At 43.5% G+C, this 19,038-nt stretch overlaps 1 protein-coding gene across 7 annotated transcripts in view; it reads left to right on the top strand.

Annotated features, from left to right (window-relative positions):
* Positions 1–19,038, top strand: part of tnik (TRAF2 and NCK interacting kinase) — a 328,667-nt gene that overhangs the window by 294,479 nt on the left and 15,150 nt on the right. For 5 of the 7 annotated variants that reach the window (XM_016992005.2, XM_062977521.1, XM_008106032.3 and 2 more), the window contains 4 exons: positions 1,204–1,330; positions 12,386–12,550; positions 14,721–14,801; positions 18,058–18,172. In XM_016992005.2, coding sequence (XP_016847494.1) covers positions 1,204–1,330; positions 12,386–12,550; positions 14,721–14,801; positions 18,058–18,172 — 488 coding nt within the window. The remainder of the gene's footprint in view (positions 1–1,203; positions 1,331–12,385; positions 12,551–14,720; positions 14,802–18,057; positions 18,173–19,038) is intronic. The other 2 variants (XM_008106033.3, XM_008106031.3) reach the window with 1 other exon arrangement.

The raw sequence follows: 19,038 nt of genomic DNA, 5'->3' as shown, positions 1-19,038 counted from the left end.
GTGAAATTCCTTTTGCATTATCCCACAGTTTAAAAAATTCCTTAGTTTTCTGAAAATATATTGTTTCTTATAGCTGTGTTTCTAGACCATTATTAGAACATTCTCTAATCTATATTTTTATAAACCTTTTTATCTAGGCCAGTCTCTGCCTTTGGGCATCAATGTGCAGCTGCTGCTTATTTTTGTTAGCTATTCAAATGAATATGGGCAAAGTTTGGACAGATACTTATTTATATTCTGCTTAATGTAGTTAAAATATGTCGTGTAGCTTCACTGTTGCACTCTGGATTGCGTGTACTGAAGCTACGTAACTCTGAGGTCTGTATGTTGTCTTCCCAATTTCATGTTTTCAAATATTCCTGAAAACTTCTTGTTATCCAAAATAGACATTAGAAACAAAAATATCTGAGTTTGGCTTATAACCCAGCAGTGTTTGTTTGGCTCAGGAATGCTACTGATAACTTTCCCTGCTTATGACTGTTCTAAATATTGATTTTTTTTGTTAATGTTACCTCTATTTTTTGGATGTTATTTTCTAAAAACAGTGTCTCACAGAATGTATTGTCGGTTTTTATATTCTTGCCATATTCATCTGGCTCCAGCAAGAGAACATTCACAGCCTAAGTGAGGAAAGTGCATGAAATCTCTACCATCCATGAAAGCTGGAAAAATGTTTTCTGTGGTATCTCTTAGTCCACTGGAACACTGTAATCCAAGTCACAGTGTTTCTATCCTATCTATTGCCATCCAGTGTCCCTGTCTTGTTCCCCTGCTAAAGACAATATGTTCAATTATTTCCACGTTTGTGTTTGCTCATCTCCACATGACATGATCACTGCTTCTAGGAAGAGCCAGGACAAACACATAATATGCTCATGTCATTATGAGGAGAGAAGGGGGAACTGGAAGCAGAATTACTTTTTTAATCAACCCTGTACAATGAGTTCTCAGCTAAGGTATGATGTGGCTGAAAAGGACCAGAATTTTGGAGTCAAGAGAAAGGTTCCTTTAAATTCCTGCCCTGAATTTTCATATGTATTAGCATTTATGGATTTCTTAATATTACAATATTCCCATTGGTTATTTCACCTGCAAAGTCCAATTATAACCCACTTGCAATTGAGAAAGAACAACTGTCCTGAAATTATACTTTTCCTTCCCCCTTTTATTTTAGTTTTTAAAGCATTTTCTAATATTTTTCAGACCAACGGGAATTTCAGGAAACAACGAGGCCTACAACATAGGAATGGTGTCAAGTCATGGGCTGGAACCATCCCACACAGATACATTTAGCAGTATATCAAGAGAAGGGACTTTAATGATAAGGGAGGTAAGTGGGTGGCAGCTATTTTCTGTCTAACATCTTTGAGAGGTTTTGTCTTTGTAAGTCATGAATTATAATTACGCTGTGTATTCTGAGCATACAGTGATTGATTAAACTATGCCTGTTAGTGGCTGATTAATATAATTATAACATCTAAACAAAAGAGGTTGCTTCAAATTGCAAACAGCAGTGAACACGGTAGGACGCAACAAGGTTGTTTCTAGCTATGCAAACCCTTTAACTCTGGCTTAAAACAAAGAGTCTCCTAAACCCGAAAGACATGCAGAAGATTTCTGCCATTAGAAATTACACTGAAACTGAACCCATACATTTCAACTTTAATTTCCTTCTTGGCCCTTTGCTGAAGATTCTCACATTGTAGAAGTTCACCCTTGAGGTTACCAGTATAACCAGAAGGGTCCTCCTCCCCTAAGAACTGGACAGCTGGTGTATCAGCCAAAGCTTAAAGTAAACACTCCTGGTTGCCATTTTGAACAAAAGATCCAGAAACACTCTTAAGCTGCAAACACAGTGTTACTCCATCCAGAATTGGTTGACACATACCCTCCTAGCCCCAAGCTTCTGATTTCCAGACTCCAGAGGAATTGCAGAAGGATACCATAATCAATTGTATTAAACGTGACCAAAGGTGCAAAAGCATCAATAAGGACGCACTCTCCCTGTTAATCTCAAGTGAAAATCAGCCGTTAAAGTGACAATAACTCTGTATTCTGCTCTGAAGCTGGTTTGAAATTGGTGTAGAAAATCTGTATCACCTAAGGCCCCTTCTATACTGCCCTGTATCCCAGGATCTGATCCCTGATTACCTTCTTATTCCAGATTATATGGCAGTGGAGACTCATATAATTCTGTTCAAAGCAGATAATCTGGGATCAGATCCTGAGATACAGGGCAGTGTAGATCTAGCCCCAAACTGCCTAAAGTTGAGAGTCAACAGCTGTCTCAACCACTTTACCCCCCCAAAAAAAATTCAATGCTGGTCTATGATTGTTAAAGTCCACAGGATCCAGGAACTTTTTTTTTAGAAGACATTATGCTATCACTTCTTTTAAACAAGATCAAAAACTTCCCTCCCTGATAACTGCAGTAATATGTTACAGTTGAGATCTCACTGCTTTTTCTTCCCGGAGAACTAACCAAAGACAAGTTGTCCTCGTAACTCATTCTAACAGTTTATTCACATCTGTGAAACTCGCCAGCTGAAACTGATCCAATGTAATCCTACTCACTGAGTTGTTGGACACCCCATTGTCAGCTTACACTAAGATGGTGGTATCTAGGTCATCTCTTATCCAAAAGTTTTTATCTGTGAAATTATTGTTAAAGACAACTGCAGAAGGTTCTAAAATTGATTTTGGGGAAAAAATGCTTGAGATAGACCCCTCACCATCCCGAGTAGTTCAGCTGGACATGAATTTGCATATGCATTGGGTACAGATAAAAAGGCTGTCTTTGCTGCATGTATTGCCACCCTACAGGAATAAAATGTTCTCTATATTGTAATTTGTCAAATAATTTGGGTTTTCCTCCATCTGAATTCCAGTCATCGTTCTTCCCATTTTAATTGCTTAAGATTCTGTATACCAAGGAGCTTAAATAATAAGATTTCAGAGACAATGTTTGGAGCAGTTGTGCCCATCGCCATAGTCAGGTCTTGGTTTCATCCACTGACCAGGGCTTTGACAGGATTGTTGGTGATACTCTAAGACTTTCTGGAATTTTGAAGGATCCATTAGCCTTCAAGGAGAGACCATCTTAATAGTCCATCATCATTTAGGGACAGATAGTACTTGTGACTTTAGCAGAAAGAAGAAAATAGAAAGAGATAATAATTGTGCTTGGAGAAATCATGTGCATAAGTGCATTTGTTCCTTGTTAGTGCACCCCTAATTTCTAAAGGAGTCTGAACATGACTATAAATTTGAAAGATAGATAGGGAAGATGAGGACAGGGAAGGAATGTGGCACCATGCTGTGATGAGTACCATAGAAGACATTTGTGCTTCGTTTTTGAAGTTGTTGTTTTTAATAAATTATTCTTTGCCACTTGAATAAATTGAGAGTTTCAAGAACTGTGGCAGATGCTACTTACACAGCCTGAGGTAATCTCTTTCAGGTACATTACTCTTCTTTGGCCTTCTCTTAATAAGTGACACATTATACATAGACAGCAGGTTGCTGCAGCTGTAATGTGTTGCTGACAATTTCTGTCAGCCTTGTAATTTATGGAAGGAAAAAAAACCTTTAACATCAGTGGTGACTTTTTGCAACTGAGATGAGTCCATCTGTTTTGTTGTTTGCCAGCAGAGACAAGAAGGGAGAACAAAGTGAGGTTGATTTTGCTGGATTATGTTGCGTTTCCCAGTTGCAGATGGAAGAGATTTTTCTGCTCTCTACAGAGACACATAACCCTCATTGACGCTAATGTGAGCTTTCCGTGCCTGTCAAGACAAAAAGAGATCTATTAATCCATGCAGGGGGAAAAACCAAGGCTGTTCTCTGCTGACTTGAATCACATAAATTTAATATAGTGAATTTGAAAAGGACACAATGTAGAAAAGTGGCTGCCAGCTCCGGTAAGGTCAAGGTTCTACAAATTGGGACTTGAGCTTTTCACATTCTACTTCTTGAAGGCTGGGCGAGATGTGAAAAATCTGTGTTTTTCCTTCAGAGTAGCAGTTAGCATAGAGAAAATGTTGGAAAGCTCCTCTATTCACAACCTGGGCATCCTGAATATCATCAGAGACAGCAGGACAGTTATTACAAAAATGGTAATCTGTATAACATTTTAATATTTATCCTGAAGTAATCACACATACATTGACAAAAAAAAACCCCAACAGGTTTCAGCTTCCACAAAGGCTTAGTAAGGGCATTGGACCAGCAGTTCTGCTTAGTTGCAGGGCCAAATTAGTCCTATGCATGCAGGCAATCAATACAATGTAGTACCACATGTTCAGCCATTGGGCCAGTCAGACTGAAAGCATACTGTGTGCCTTTGTGCTGCCCTACACTTCCTCCTTTCATATGCTAGTTTAAGTTGTTGTATCTTGGTTCCTTTGACCAACAGTTTCCTGTGGATTTGACACAAAAATATAATATGGAGCAATGGTTTGGCATCCAAGACCAAACAGATGTAACAGGTAGAAGTTCTGAAGAGATCATGATACAATTGTAGAAAAAGGCAATGAGGCCTTGGAAATGGAGAAGCAACTACACAGTTGTAGCTCTTAACTCCTGGCTTACTAAAGTGTATGTTAAGATGAGGTCAGTATACCTGAACCACCTTAATTAATACTAGGAAGGAAAGATAAAATACATAATTGCTTTTTTATTTATCAGTCATTCCTCAAAAATTGCATCGACAAAAAATTCTGGAGAGCCCCAGGCTTAGAACTGCTTACATCTGTGATGCAACAGAACCATCTAGTAAAAGCCTTTCTCCTTAAACAATGGCATTCATGAATGAAATGCTTTAACCTTGACATTTCTCTGACATACTGAATTGTTAATGTCTATATATTTCCCGCAATAGACAGGAACAAATACACAGAAATTACTGTGTTGTATCCAAGGAAGGTTGAAATGTTCTGCAACTAGTTTTGTGTATTGCCATTCCCCATATCAGATTTGTATCCATCAATCCTTTTGCATAGAGTCTGTTCATTAAATTTAGAATGCAGAGGGGCATGACTGGCATAAGGTAGCATAAGGTGGCATATATCACATTGAAGGAAGAGCAAAAGAAGGTACCTCTGATGTAAGTAACTAATGTTCCTTGCCCCTTTAATATTGCTCCCACAGTAGATGTGAGAGGTCCAGTGCAAAGCATTGAGGGGCATTGCTTCGAGGTAGACATTTCTGAGCCCCCAGACCTTAGGCAACTACTCATTCACAGCAGAATACATGGATGGTAATATAAAGACCCTGCAACAAACCTGGATGACAACTCTGTCCCCTCAAGGTTCCAGATTGTACCATTGGTATCTCTCTGCCATGATAGTCAACACTCCAGGAGGTCCATGGACATGTTGCTATGAGGTTTCTGATTCAGATATGAAACGTATTCTAACTCAGCTGTGCCTATGACTTCTATATCACTTCTATGCCACATTTGATAGCATTCACAGTCAGATTACATAAGCAGAGAAGGGTGTCAAATGGGTTTTTTAGCCTCAGGATCTTGTAAATGATCATGATAACACTGTTTGGTTGTTTGTTTAAAATCTCTATGCATAATCTCTCAGCCCCACAAGGATTCCAAGGAGATTTATAACTGTTGCAAGAATTTAAAGAAGACTAAAACAATTTTTAAAACATAGTTTTATAAGTAAAGGTAAGGACAGGTTGCTTACCTGTAACCATGTTTCTTCGAGTGTACTCTGTGAATTCACACTAATGGAGAGGCTGCGCCTGCGCAGGTCCCAACGGAAACTCTTCCCAAGCTGAAGTTTAAATTTTTGGCGGTAGCCACGCCCCTCCGTCCCCGGAGGGCATATAAGGCAGCCCTCGGCGTCTCCTCCCCAGTTCCTACGCCGCAAAGGCAACGAGAAAGGAAGAGGGTTTGCCAGAGGGGAAGGAAGGGCGGGCTTGTGTGAATTCACAGAGTACACTCGAAGAAACATGGTTACAGGTAAGCAACCTGTCCTTTTTCTTCGTGTACTCTGTGAATGCACACTAATGGAGACTAGCAAGCTTAGGTCTCGGAGGCGGGCTAAGCAAACCCTGACAACGAGAAAACTGTCCAAACATATGTTTATTAAACATGAAAACATCAAAAAACCCTGGTCCAAGGACCCATTAAGGTATTGCATCAAACACACGCCAAACACCGAGAGCAGTTCGGTAAGGCATGACATAACCCTTTAAGAGCACATGTGAAAAAAACAGGAAAGCATCATTCCCCTAAGGGGGAAGGCAGTAGCAATAAGGCACGGATCATCAGGAGAGTAGTGCAAACATGTACCAAACAGGAAAAAACAACAAGAGGGTCGCATGAGAAAAAGCACCCACATAGAAGTCATAAATGCAGAAGGTTAGGACAAGCATGAGGATAAAACCGCCCTAGCAAAGGCGGCATCTTTCAAAGTTTTTTGGTCTAACCTGTAGTGAGACACAAATGTAAGGGGGTTAGACCAGATCGCTGCCTTGCAGATGGAGTCCAGGGAAATGCCCCTTAGGAAGGCAGTCGACGTGGAGAGACCTCTCGTCGAACGCGGGCGAACCGATGGGGGAGGAGGTCTTTTGGCTAGTTCATAGGCCAGTTCAATGGCCTGAGCAATCCAGTGTGAGAGTCTTTGAGAAGAAATAGGATTGCCCAGTTTATCTGGGGCATGGGCCACAAAAAGTTTTGGGGTCTTTCGAATGTCCTTAGTACGGTCCCGGTAGAACAGAAGTGCTCTACGCACATCAAGGAGGTGCAGTCTCCGCTCAAGGGGAGACGAGGGGTCTGGGAAGAAAGCGGGAAGGACAATGTCCTGGTTAAGGTGAAAAGCAGAGACCACCTTGGGAAGGAAGGTGATGTCCGGACGGAGAACGGCGCGGTCGTGATGAAAGCGGAGGTAGGGTTCATCGACCCGAAGGGCCGCCAGCTCCGAGGGTCTGCGCGCTGAGGTTATGGCCACCAAGAAGGCAACTTTCCAAGAAAGGAGACGTAGGTCGGTCGAAGCCAGCGGTTCAAAGGGAGAGGCAGTAAGCTGAGAAAGTACAAGCTCGAGGTTCCACCCTGGAGTAGGAGGTTGAGTCGGTGGGCAGATGTTGTTGTATCCTTTCAAGAAGGTCTTGACAAGGTGGTCGGAGAATAGAGATGGTCTACCATGTTGTTGAAAACACCAGGATAGAGTGGCCAGGTAAGATTTCATAGAAGCAAGAGAAAGTTTTTGGTCTGCCAGAGACATAAGGAAGTCCAGCACAATCGGTACCGAGGTTGGAAAAACAGTAATTCCTCGGGAGCGAAGAAAGGAGCGAAAGCGAGAGACTTTATAAGTGTAGGCCCTGGTTGTAGCCGGTTTGTGAGCTGCGCGGAGGACCTCCTGTAGGTTTTGCGGGAGGGAGGTCAGGCGAGAATCCTCCAAGCAGTGAGATGTAGAGAGGGGAGATCCGGGTGGAGGATCTGGCCGTTCTCCCTGGATAAGGGGTGTGGCAGAAGAGGTAGAGTGAAGAAGGTCGCCTTGGAGAGATGAAGAAGAGCCGGGAACCAAGATTGACGAGGCCAGGCTGGAGCTATCAGGATCGCCGACGTAGGTACCGACCGGAGTTTCTGCAGGACCTTCGGTATCAGAGGAAAGGGCGGAAAGAGATAGATCGGTTCCGCCGACCAGTCCAGAAGAAAGGCGTCTCCCAGGCAGCCTGGAGAGGAGGACGGGGGGAGTCTTGCCCCGTATCGGGGCAGCTGAGCGTTCTCGGGAGAAGCGAAAAGGTCTAGAGTGGGGAAGCCCCATTTGAGAAAAAGAGAGAGAAGAGTCTCGGGGTCGAGCATCCACTCGTGGGAGGAAGTCGTCATCCTGCTGAGGGCGTCTGCCAAGTTGTTCTGGATCCCGGGAAGGTGAATCGCCGAGATTTGGATGTTGCGGGCTATGCACCAATGCCACAGCTGGGAGGAGAGGAGCATCAGCTTCCTTGAACCCGTGCCACCCTGCTTGTTGATGTAAAAGACTGCTACCGTGTTGTCTGACTGAATGAGTACAGATGTCCGGGAGATCAGGCGTGAGAAGGCTCTCAGAGCCTTGAAGATAGCAAGGAGTTCGAGAAAGTTTATGTGATTTGCCTTCTCGGAGGGAGACCAAAGGCTCCGAACAGTGAGACCCTTCATGTGGGCTCCCCAGCCGAAGTTGGATGAGTCCGTGGTTATGGTAGTGGAGGGAGGAATCGGGTGGAACGGAAGACCCCTGCAAACGTTGGAGAGGGACTTCCACCAGAGAAGCGACCGACGAGCGTGAGGCGGGACCGAGAGAAACCTCGAGTTGGGGTGGCGGAATGGCTTGAAAGCGTCTATGAACCACCTTTGAAGAGGCCGGAGATGAAGCCTGGCGAACGGGGTCGTGAAGACTGTGGAGGCCATATGGCCGAGCAGTACCTGGATGGATCGAGCCCGAACCCTCCGGTGGGTCTCGCAGAAAATGATTTGTTGGCGAAGAGCTAGAAACCTGTCGAACGGAAGGGAGACAGTTTGAGCAATTGAGTCGAACAGGGCACCGATGAAGCAGATTTTGTTCAACGGGGTGAGGTGAGATTTGTCGTGGTTTAATTGAAGACCGAGAGATTCTAGAAGACAGAGGGTGTAGTCGACGTGACGTCGGAGAAGGGCAGGGTCGGATTCGACCAGAAGCCAATCGTCTAGATATGGAAAGACTGTGATCCCTTGGAGCCGGAGGTGGGCAGCCACGACAGCGACGACTTTGGTAAAGACCCTTGGGGCCGTAGCGAGGCCAAAGGGTAAAACGGTGAACTGGTAGGTCTGGTCGAGAACTTTGAAAGAAAGGAAGCGCCTGTGGTTTTCTCGAATCGCCACGTGGAAATAGGCGTCTCGAAGGTCTATAGACACGAAGTAGTCTCCGCGCTGAAGCATCGGGAGGATGGAGGCGATGGAGACCATCCTGAACTTGGTTGGACGTATGAAGACATTGAGCATGCGTAAGTCCAGAATTGGGCGGAGGCCCCCACCCCTCTTCGGGACCGTAAAGTATCTGGAGAAGAAGCCTTGAGGGTCCTGTACCGATGGAGAAGGCCGAATAGCCCCCTTGGCGAGAAGGGCGTCGACCTCTGCGAGAATTTCTTGAGAAGGGTTGGAGAGAAGGACTTGGCCCGTGGGCGGGAGTTCTTCGAATTCTAAGGCATAGCCTTCTTGGACAATTTTGAGAACCCAGGCATCTGAAGTAATAGATTTCCACCGGTGAAAGAAGGGAGCCAGGCGGTCTAGAAAGAGACCATGAGGTTGATTTGGTGAGAGGGAGGGGTGTGGAGGCATGAGAGCTGCATCGGTACCGTAGAAAGAGTCTTTGGAAAGAGAGATGGCGTCAGGAACGCCGGAGAGGTTGAGCAGCAGTGGGGGTGGCTCGGCCGCGTTGTCTTTGTGGCTGAGCGGCCCGACGGGGTTGCTGGCGATTTTGGTTGTTTGATACCGAGGGACGCCGGAAGGATTGATGGCGGTAAGAAGGAGGCGGGAAGCGTCGAAAGCGTTGAGGAAACCACTTGGTGCGGTGAACCTGGGGTTGATCGCCGCATTTAGTGGCCAGAACTTTAAAGTCGTGGTTGGTTTTTAGCTTGTCGTCGGTGCCAGAGTTAAAGAGGCCCATGGCGTCGAAGGGGAGGTCTTCGATGACCTGCCTCGAGGAGGAAGACAGACCGGAAGATCTCAGCCAGGCGTGGCGACGAATAGCAATGGCGTGGACAATCATCTTGCCGGCCGTGTCGCCCGTATGCTTAGCCATCTGGATTTGATGATGCGCTAACGAATCGGCCTCTTGCTGGAGGGTGGACATGACGGACCGGTCTTCATCCGACAATTTAGAGAAGAAGGGCTGAGCTTTCTCCCAAAGGATCTGCTGGTATGCCCCCATACAGGCCCCATAGTTCGCCATTCTACAGAGTAGGAGAGCTCCGGAATAGAGCTTTCGACCGACCGCGTCGAACCTCTTGCCCTCTCTGTCTGCAGGGGTAGTGGATTCACGGCCGGAAGACTGAGAAGCTTTAACGACCATGGAGTTCGGGTCGGGATGGTGTTTAAGCCATTCTAAAGTGTCGTCATCTGTACGATACCAAGACTCGATTCTCTTCGAGGTAGGAGGGATCGAGGAAGGAGTCTTCCACGAAGATTGGATGACATCTAGGAGATAAGGCAAAAATGGCAACAGCGTGGCTGGAGGGGCCTGGGCTTGGACCCGTTTGAAGACTGGATCAGTAACTGCCTTGGAAGTCTGTTTGATTTCTAGACCCAGGGCGTCGGCCATTCTAATCATTTGTTCGGAGAAAGCCCGAATGTTGTCGGTAGGCGAAGGAGGGTCCACCTCATAGGCGTCATGAGGAGGAGAGAGATCAAGGCCTAAGGATACTACCGAGGCCGAGAGAGCGGAATCAGGGCGATCTATATCGATCTCATCGTCCCCAGCCCCTTGAGGGGACTGGGGGGGAGATGACAACACAGTCTCTGGTGGCGGCAAAGCCTCAAGAGCAGAAGCCATCTGTAGCCGAGTATCCTTGGAGGCCGAGGCCTGGGCCGCTCGAGCCAGGCGAGTGGTCTGTCTACCCCGTTCCGGTGTCGAGGTCGGGGGAAAAAGCTGCTGGCGAGACGGACGATGGGAGACAGCAGGTCGAGGAGATGGCACCCTGACCACTGTCTGAGTGGAGTGGTGGGGTGAGTCCTGCAACTCGCCATCAGAAAGTTGCTGAGGAGAAGTTTGGCGAGGTCGCTGAGCAGGAGCGATCGGAGAGGACCTTCTAGAAGAAGTCGCCGAAGAAAGGACGTCCATCTTGGAGGAAGCAGAAGAGGAAGAGCGTTGGGTTGCCCTCTTCTTAGCGAGTGGTTGTTTTGATGGAACCCTCAGGGATTTTCCCGGCGTGGGAGGGACCATTGCTGAGTCGGATTGGGTCCGACGAGCTTCCTCGTGAGCCCTTTTAAGGGCGATCTTCATCGCAGAGGTCGACGGAGGAGCCCCAAGATGGGATCGGGCCGAAGATACGGAAGCCACCGAGCTCGATGTCGAGGAAGGGCCGACCCGACCAGAACGCGTCGACACCGTAGCCGTGGTGAGTGTGCACGGTGGTTTAGCGGCCTTAGACGATCTGGAGGCTCTGGACGCCTTAGACGAGACCGAAGGGGCTTTAGCTGTTGAAGCCGACATCGAACCCGGATTAAGCGGCGGCTTCGTGCCCGAAGTCGACGGAGCGGGTTCAGGGGCAAGCGATTTTTCGTAGAGCGCCGCTCTAAGCCTCGCGGCTCTATTCTTTCTAGCCTGAGCCGTTAGGGCCAGGCAGAAGCGGCAGGTACCGACGACATGTGCCTCTCCGAGGCAGTAGAGGCACTTGGCGTGGCCGTCGGAATCAGGAATTTTAGCGGCACACTGAGTGCAGCGCTTGAAGCGAGTCGTAGACATGAGAATCCGAAGTGAACCTTGCGGCGGAAAAAAAAGGAACTGGGGAGGAGACGCCGAGGGCTGCCTTATATGCCCTCCGGGGACGGAGGGGCGTGGCTACCGCCAAAAATTTAAACTTCAGCTTGGGAAGAGTTTCCGTTGGGACCTGCGCAGGCGCAGCCTCTCCATTAGTGTGCATTCACAGAGTACACGAAGAAAAAAGGTTTTTCTCTGACATTAAGTCTAGTCATGTCTGACTCTGGGGGTTGGTGCTCATCTCCATTTCTAAGACGAAGAGCCAGCGTTGTGCATAAACACCTCCAAGGTTATGAGGCCGGCATAACTGCATGGAGCACCATTACCTTCCCACTGGAGTGGTACTTATTGATCTACTCACATTTGCATGTTTTTGAACTGCTAGATTGGCAGACGCTGGAGCTAACAGTGGGAGCTCACCCCACTCCCTGGATTTGAACCACCATCCTTTCAATCAGCAAGTTCAACAGTTCAGTGGTTTAACTGTTTTATAGCAACAGTTAAATAGCTGCAGCAAGCACCCTTGGTTTTTAATTGTCTAAAGGCCATGTAAAATAAACAACCTTAGTTTATTTAATTGTTGCTTTATTTCATTTCATTTATATTTTACCTTTCTCCCAGTATAGAACACTGTGCCAGAAATTCAAGAGGAATTGAATTGATCTGATTTCTCTTGGGAGAATGTTTCATTGTTGGGAGTCTCGTACAGAAAAAGCCCTATCACATGGACCCGCCAGCCAAGCCTAGTAGGGCGATGACTTAACATGGCCCCCAATTCCTGAATTGGCCTTCATTGTGTTGCTACCTGTTCAGTTTGCATGTTGGGAAGATGGCCCATTCAACGAACTGTGTTCCTGTTATGTGTACCATATTGATATGCAGATCAATATGGTATGCTCATGAGTTTTTTATTCTCTTTTCTTTCTAATTGGCAGACTTCGAGTGACAAAAAACGCTCTGGCCACACTGCCAGCAATGGCTTTGCTGGCCACGTCAACCTCCCAGATTTGGTGCAACAGAGCCACTCTCCTGCAGGCACGCCGACCGAGGGCCTTGGGCGCGTCTCCTCCCATGGACAAGAGATGGACTCTGTGGCCGAAGTAGGTACCAGAGGTCTTCCTGGTTCAATTTATCCACTTTTACTTTCTCTTTGCTTCCTAGAATTATTAATTTCCATCTACAGAAAGCCATTTTGGAGGCATTTGCCTTTCTCCTTTGCAGTCCGTTATGATTATAAATGAACCTGTTTATTTGACAATCAGCTTACTCTTCAAAGCAGTGGTAAAAAAGAAAGGCCCTTTGAGGTATAAACTTCTCCACAAACCTCTCTAGAAGCAAATCAGGAAAAGAACCTGTTGCCATTTTGTCTTCATTTTGCTGTCCTTCTCCACAACTTCTGATGATATTACATTTGGGATGAAGATTAGAAGAGCATTGGAAATGCAATGTTCTAGCATTAAGTTGTATAATAACTGGAGATAAAGGACAACGTATTTTTTCAAATCCAATAAGCATCACTCACATCAGTGTATTGTTACAAGGCTGTCAGGAATGTAGAATCCCACTCTCTGGGCATCTCAGCTATTTAGAGGGAAGGATATTGTGTTTTGAGAGAGCAGATTTCTTATGTTTGTGAAGAAGTTGTTTCCCAGATATTCTATGAGAAAGGTGAATAAAACTTATTAACCTCTCAGAAGCCCATGGGCTGATTTCAATTTCAGGGACTCGCAGCTCCTGCCCATCTGCAGAATAAATCAGTAAAGTAAAGAAAAACTGTTTAAATTTGCCTAATTCATTTACAGATTATAACATAGCCATTCAGTTGTTATGTCACAAGACTTTAGAAGCTGGCACATCCAATTCTTAACAAAATCTCAGGAGGCCTAAATATTCTGCTAAATATTTGCTCCTGAACTCATTAGTTTAATCCTTTTCTTTTGCTCTTAAGATAGCGCTGACTTTTTCTGAAAAACCCAAGTGGCAGCCTCAGAACACTGTAGGCTTATGCGTACCTTAAAGAGAAGCAAGCGGCTTTCATGAGGCTGGTTATCTCCTTACAGCCGGCAGGCTAGGCAATTATCCAGCATGACAGCTGCCCAACTTGGGCTTTGGCTTTCAACCCAAATCACAGACTTGGTTCCAGGCCACAGTGGCTTTTGAAATAAATCCCAGGAAGGCATAAAATAACAATGATGGAAGGTAAAGGTTTTTTCCTGGTATTATTTTCTGTTTTTACAGTCTGCAACAGAGGTAATAAATATAACATGTTCTGGGTAAATATCATGGCAGAAAAAACCAGCAGTTCATCTTTTCCTATGGATGAAATCCTGACCCTATAATTACCAAGAACAATTTACAGTTGCTTTCCTTTAGAAGAAAACCTCAGCTAAATCCAGTTGCTAATCCCAATTAGAATACAACCACTAAATCAGTTACTGAAAGATAATTATATAAATCCCATTGAGTCAGTGGTTTATCCCAGTTGTGATGAACAATGAGATTTCCATTGTTATCTTTACTTTTGGACACTAAAAGAGGAATGAATATCCAAACACACACAAAAATAATTAAATATATCAGGAACTCACGTATCACCAATTACCTATCCTTGAATGTCAGTTTTGCCATAGTAATGAGGCTATGCTAACTAATCTTGTTTTGATTATTACCTATTTAGCAATCTGGTTAATCATTTATGGTAATTTGGTAGTCAAAACATAGGTTTTAGATACTTTAAACACTCCAAAGTGGTAGATTGTGGATATAGATTATAAAATGCAATATTTCTTGCTTCCATGAAGTCATTTATGCAGAGGAAGACCAGCTTGTAAGAAGCTATACATCCAGATATACATTACAGGAGACTCTACTGATACCTTTTTAAGTAATACTTTATTGACTTTCTATTTTGATAGCTATTGTTCTTAAATGTGTAAAGACCCTGTTCATTTGTGTATGTCCCCTACTCCTCAAAAACAGGAGTACAGATACATATTGGAATGCTCAAAAATTGGAGTTGTCAGCACATAGTGTGACCACTAACCAATTTTGGACATTCACCATTACAAATGTGATTTATATAATACATTTTCTATTAAATTTCATTCTATATGCTGATATTATCCTAAAATTTGTCTGATAGAGTGAATAAAAATGATGAATTAAAAGCATAGTACATTCATTTGAATATGACCTCACCCAGGACTTGTGAAGTGGGTTATCTTCAGTGGATTTCTATTGGTATTTCCTTGGTATTTCCGTCTGATATAGAGCAGTCGTTTCCCAGACCATCCTGTTCCTGTTCTTCAAGGCCATGCAGGCAATATGGAAACAAACCGGTATATCTCGAAGGTTGGTCCCCAGCAAGTGAGAATGATGGATCCAAACGTGAATCAATCATTCTTCTAGTCATAATAAACCATAAGATTAATTAATTTGAGCTAAGGTTCTTTGGTATCACAGATTAGGTCTTGGAAAAATATATTCTTACATTGCAAGTTCAAGAATCCTCCGGGTGATTAGTTGTCTCTGGAAATTGTAGTCTAAAAACATAACTTTTCCAAGTTCTTCCTAATTCAGAAGCTGATTTAGTGGCTTTTTCATCATTGTGGTCCAACCCATAACCCCCGAGCCGCATGCAGCCCACCAATTCATGTTTGTTGGTCCTTGCCCTTCTTACTGGAAAAATATTTTTATTTAACATTTGGAAAAAAATTGTTTACCTTTCTTATGTTTTTAAGAAACGGCCATATAACAACCATATTGAATCCTCACATTCGTATACTAAAGTTTGATTGGCCCTCGGGTAACTAAAGGTTGGACCACACTGTTTTACATCATGCCATAAATAAAGAATAGTTCCCAAAAATCAGAAGACCAGGTAACTATCCTGGTTCCAAAAAAAAAAATGAAAGAAAGAAATATGGAGAAATACTAAATGCAAGTTGGAGAGCAGAAACCTGTTGCACAGAAATATGCTTACTGAAGCCAATACATTTCAGATACAGATACCCCAAGAGTCCTCTTAGGCACAAACAAAATTATTTTTAGCCTCCAACTCTTGCAAAAGCACATTGAGCCTCAGAAATTGATGACTGTATATGAATGTTTACATAATTGGATGTTTCTCTATACACTGGAAAATCCATGTACATACTAGTGATGTGCATTTGTATGGAATCAGTAACTGTTTCTATTTATACCATTCATATGGCCCCATTTCTGTTTCCGTCCGCCGCTTACGGAAAAGGGCGCCTATACAAATGAGCTTTTCCATCCAAGGTCTGGAAAAACAAAGGTTTTTTGGGCCTTGTACAGCAGGACCTTCTAGCCAAGGGTATACATCCGAGCGCCGAAAAATCAGCCGACAAAATGGCTACCGTTCCCCCTTTTTGTTCATTTCACTGCTTCTTTCGTTCAGGAGGGGGTTGTACCATTCCGTGCCATTCAAATAGACAGAACACTACAAAACCATGAAAGAAACAGATGAAACAAGATTCGGGCCCAACTCCAATACATACATTGAAAGCTAGAGTGTCAAGTAACCATGTTTTAAATTGTATACTAATGCTTTTATGTTAAGCCGCTTGAGTCTCCTGCAGGAGAGATAAAGCGAGGTATAAATAAATATAATAACGATAACAACAACAACAACAACAACCCTCTCAGTCTTTTATTTTCCAAACTGTACACATGCACCTCCCAAACATATGTCTTGTATTTCCTCAGTCTGGACACAGTTCTCCTATGGTCGCAGCTTAGAACTGCATTTAGGGTTTTTGGCTGTTGTTTTGCGCTGTTGATTCCTGTTTAGCTTGTGACCTATTGAAATTCCTAGATTATTTCTTGTACTACCTTCATGTCAAGTGTAATCCATTTTCTATTTGTGCATTTCATTTTTCCTGCCTAAAAGTCGCATCCAGTATTTATCCCTGCTGAAATTCATTTTCTTAGTTTTGGCCCAGCTCTCCAATATGTTAAACATCATTGAAATTCTGCTTCTATGCTCTAGCAGTTTAACCTCATTTGGCTGATTAGAGTCCCTGCTTCCACACTTCTAAGGGTGCCAGCAAAGGTGCAATGCCAGTTGAGAATCAAGGAGGATGGAGGCAGAAGTCTCCTTTCCACCCAGAGACTCTATGATAGCCACATCACTGGGGCAAGGACAAATTAAAGCTCTCCACTACCATAGATTTCCTAAGTTTTTCCCTCCCCTGTTTGTGTACACATATGTGTGTGTGTCCTTGCCCAACTGAAGGTGTTTGTCTTTTGGGTCCAAAAGGACTGAGCATCATGTATTAAAGCTGTTCATTGTTGTAGCAAGGATTTGTTCAATATTATTTTGACAGTGTTTTCCAGAACATTTCAATTGTAAAACCTGGGGAAAACATGTCTCCTTTTGCCATTGTCTTTATATATTTCAAAAGTGTAGAAATCAATTGATTCAGAGAAAGTACTTTGGGGTTGGTTGGTTTTGTGTGTATGTAGCAGATGGTATTGTGTCAGACCAATGACTCTTCTAGACTTTTTTTGTCCAGCTGGTTCTGACAGCGGCTCTGGCTTGCAACTCCTCGGGGTTTCAGAAACTAAGCTGGCCTGGCTCACACATGCATGTGATGTCATTTGCTTTCTCATCACTTGATGAAACCCAGTTGAAAGGATGAAAAGATCACATCGAAATAGTATTATCAATTGGATTTTTCACATCCTTGGCTTCCAGAATAGCACTCAAAATGACATCACTTTATAATGAAGGATCTGTATTGGAAATTATGTCCTTCATATTTTATCTTTGGTGGCTCATTCATACATGCAAATCATTTTATTCTGAAATCATGAAGTGATATACATCATTAATAGACAACTTTGTACAACATAATCTCAGAAGTTATGGAACTGCACTGTTTGTTTCTTGTATTTTTATTTATATTGTAACTTTTCTCCACCAAATACAAGGTGGTTTAGATGTCTCTTGCCTCCAGTTTAGCCTCACAGCACGCATCTGAAAAAGACAAGGTGCAGGTTCATTTTGGTAACATTCATGGCTCAATGTAGACTAGAACTTGGATCTCTCAAATTCAAGTTCAGCAATCTAACCATGTAATTACATTCTCTCTACACCAGGCATGGGCAAACTTCGGCCCTCCGGGTGTTTTGGACTTCAACTCCCAGAAGTCTCAGCCAGCTTACCAGCTGTTAGGAATTGTGGGAGTTGAAGTCCAAAACACCTAGAGGGGCAAAATTTGCCCTTGCTTTCTCTACATCATTGTGACACTGCCTCTTTCCATGCAGACTAATTGTTCAGCTGAGTTGCAAAGGAAAATGGCTGAGGTCTCACCAGTTTAAGAGACTGCACAGAGAGCAGCCCAGAGCCACAGGTTGCACACTCCCCAGGTACACAAATGTATGACCTGATATGCATGTAGAAACTCTCCAGGCAGGGATACCTCGAGAAAAAGTTCCTAGGAATGAACATTTATTCTCTGCTGTACACATGGTACATACTATGCTATGAACTACAAGCCTTACACTCACAACATGTGATCTGTTATAAAGACAAAACATTACCTGCTTCTGATTGCATCATCTCTGTATTTCTCACTTTTAGTATGGCATGGGAAGTAGCACAAAAGCATCTTTCACTCCCTTTGTGGATACCAGAGTATTTCAGACATCTCCTACAGATGAAGATGAAGATGATGACGAGGAGTCAGCTGCTACAGGTAAGAGAAGAAGAAAAAACAACAATAAGAAATTACTTTAAAGACAACAGACTGAGGGAGGGAATGTGAAAATCCTGCATATGTTTACAACGAGCTAGTTATGTTCATCCATTACAGCATCTGGCTTTTGTACTACCATGGCAAAAAAAAAATCACTTTTACAAAGTTCAACTGAGTATGTTGGAAACTGCAACCCTCTCATGTTCACAGCTTATACATGTGACTAGCATGTTGTGGGCCAAATGTTACCATGCACATAGTTTTCTTGTGGCAGTTGTGCAAGTCAAAGTACTCCTTTGTATAGACCTTAAATATGACTAACTATCGTACCAATTCACTTTAAATTTCAATCTGACTTTTATTAAAAAGAGGAAAATATGAAAATAGAGAGACAGTACCATTCAACTCACATTGGTAATTTCAGAATAGCCGTAGCTTCCTACAACCAAATAGGAGTGTAGGGAAAGTACAGTAGAGTCTCACTTATCCAACACTCGCTTATCCAACGTTCTGGATTATCCAACGCATTTTTGTAGTCAATGTTTTTAATATATCGTGATGTTTTGGTGCTAAATTCATAAATACAGTAATTACTACATAGCATTACTGCGTATTGAACTACTTTTTCTGCCAAATTTGTTGTCTAACATGATGTTTTGGTGCTTCATTTGCAAAATCATAACCTAATTTGATGTTTAATAGGCTTTTCCTTAATGCCTCCTTATTATCCAACATATTCGCTTATCCAACATTCTGCCGGCCCGTTTATGTTGGATAAATGAGACTCTACTGTACTAGTAGGGGTGTGGGGTGAAGAAAAGGTTTATTAGTTGCATTTCTATCTTAAATTTCTTTGAAACTGCTCA

Source organism: Anolis carolinensis, chromosome 3 (assembly GCF_035594765.1).
Source record: "Anolis carolinensis isolate JA03-04 chromosome 3, rAnoCar3.1.pri, whole genome shotgun sequence".
NCBI lineage: Eukaryota > Metazoa > Chordata > Lepidosauria > Squamata > Dactyloidae > Anolis > Anolis carolinensis.
Note: the sequence above shows the minus strand (reverse complement) of the source record. Positions and strands in the feature narration are given on the sequence as shown.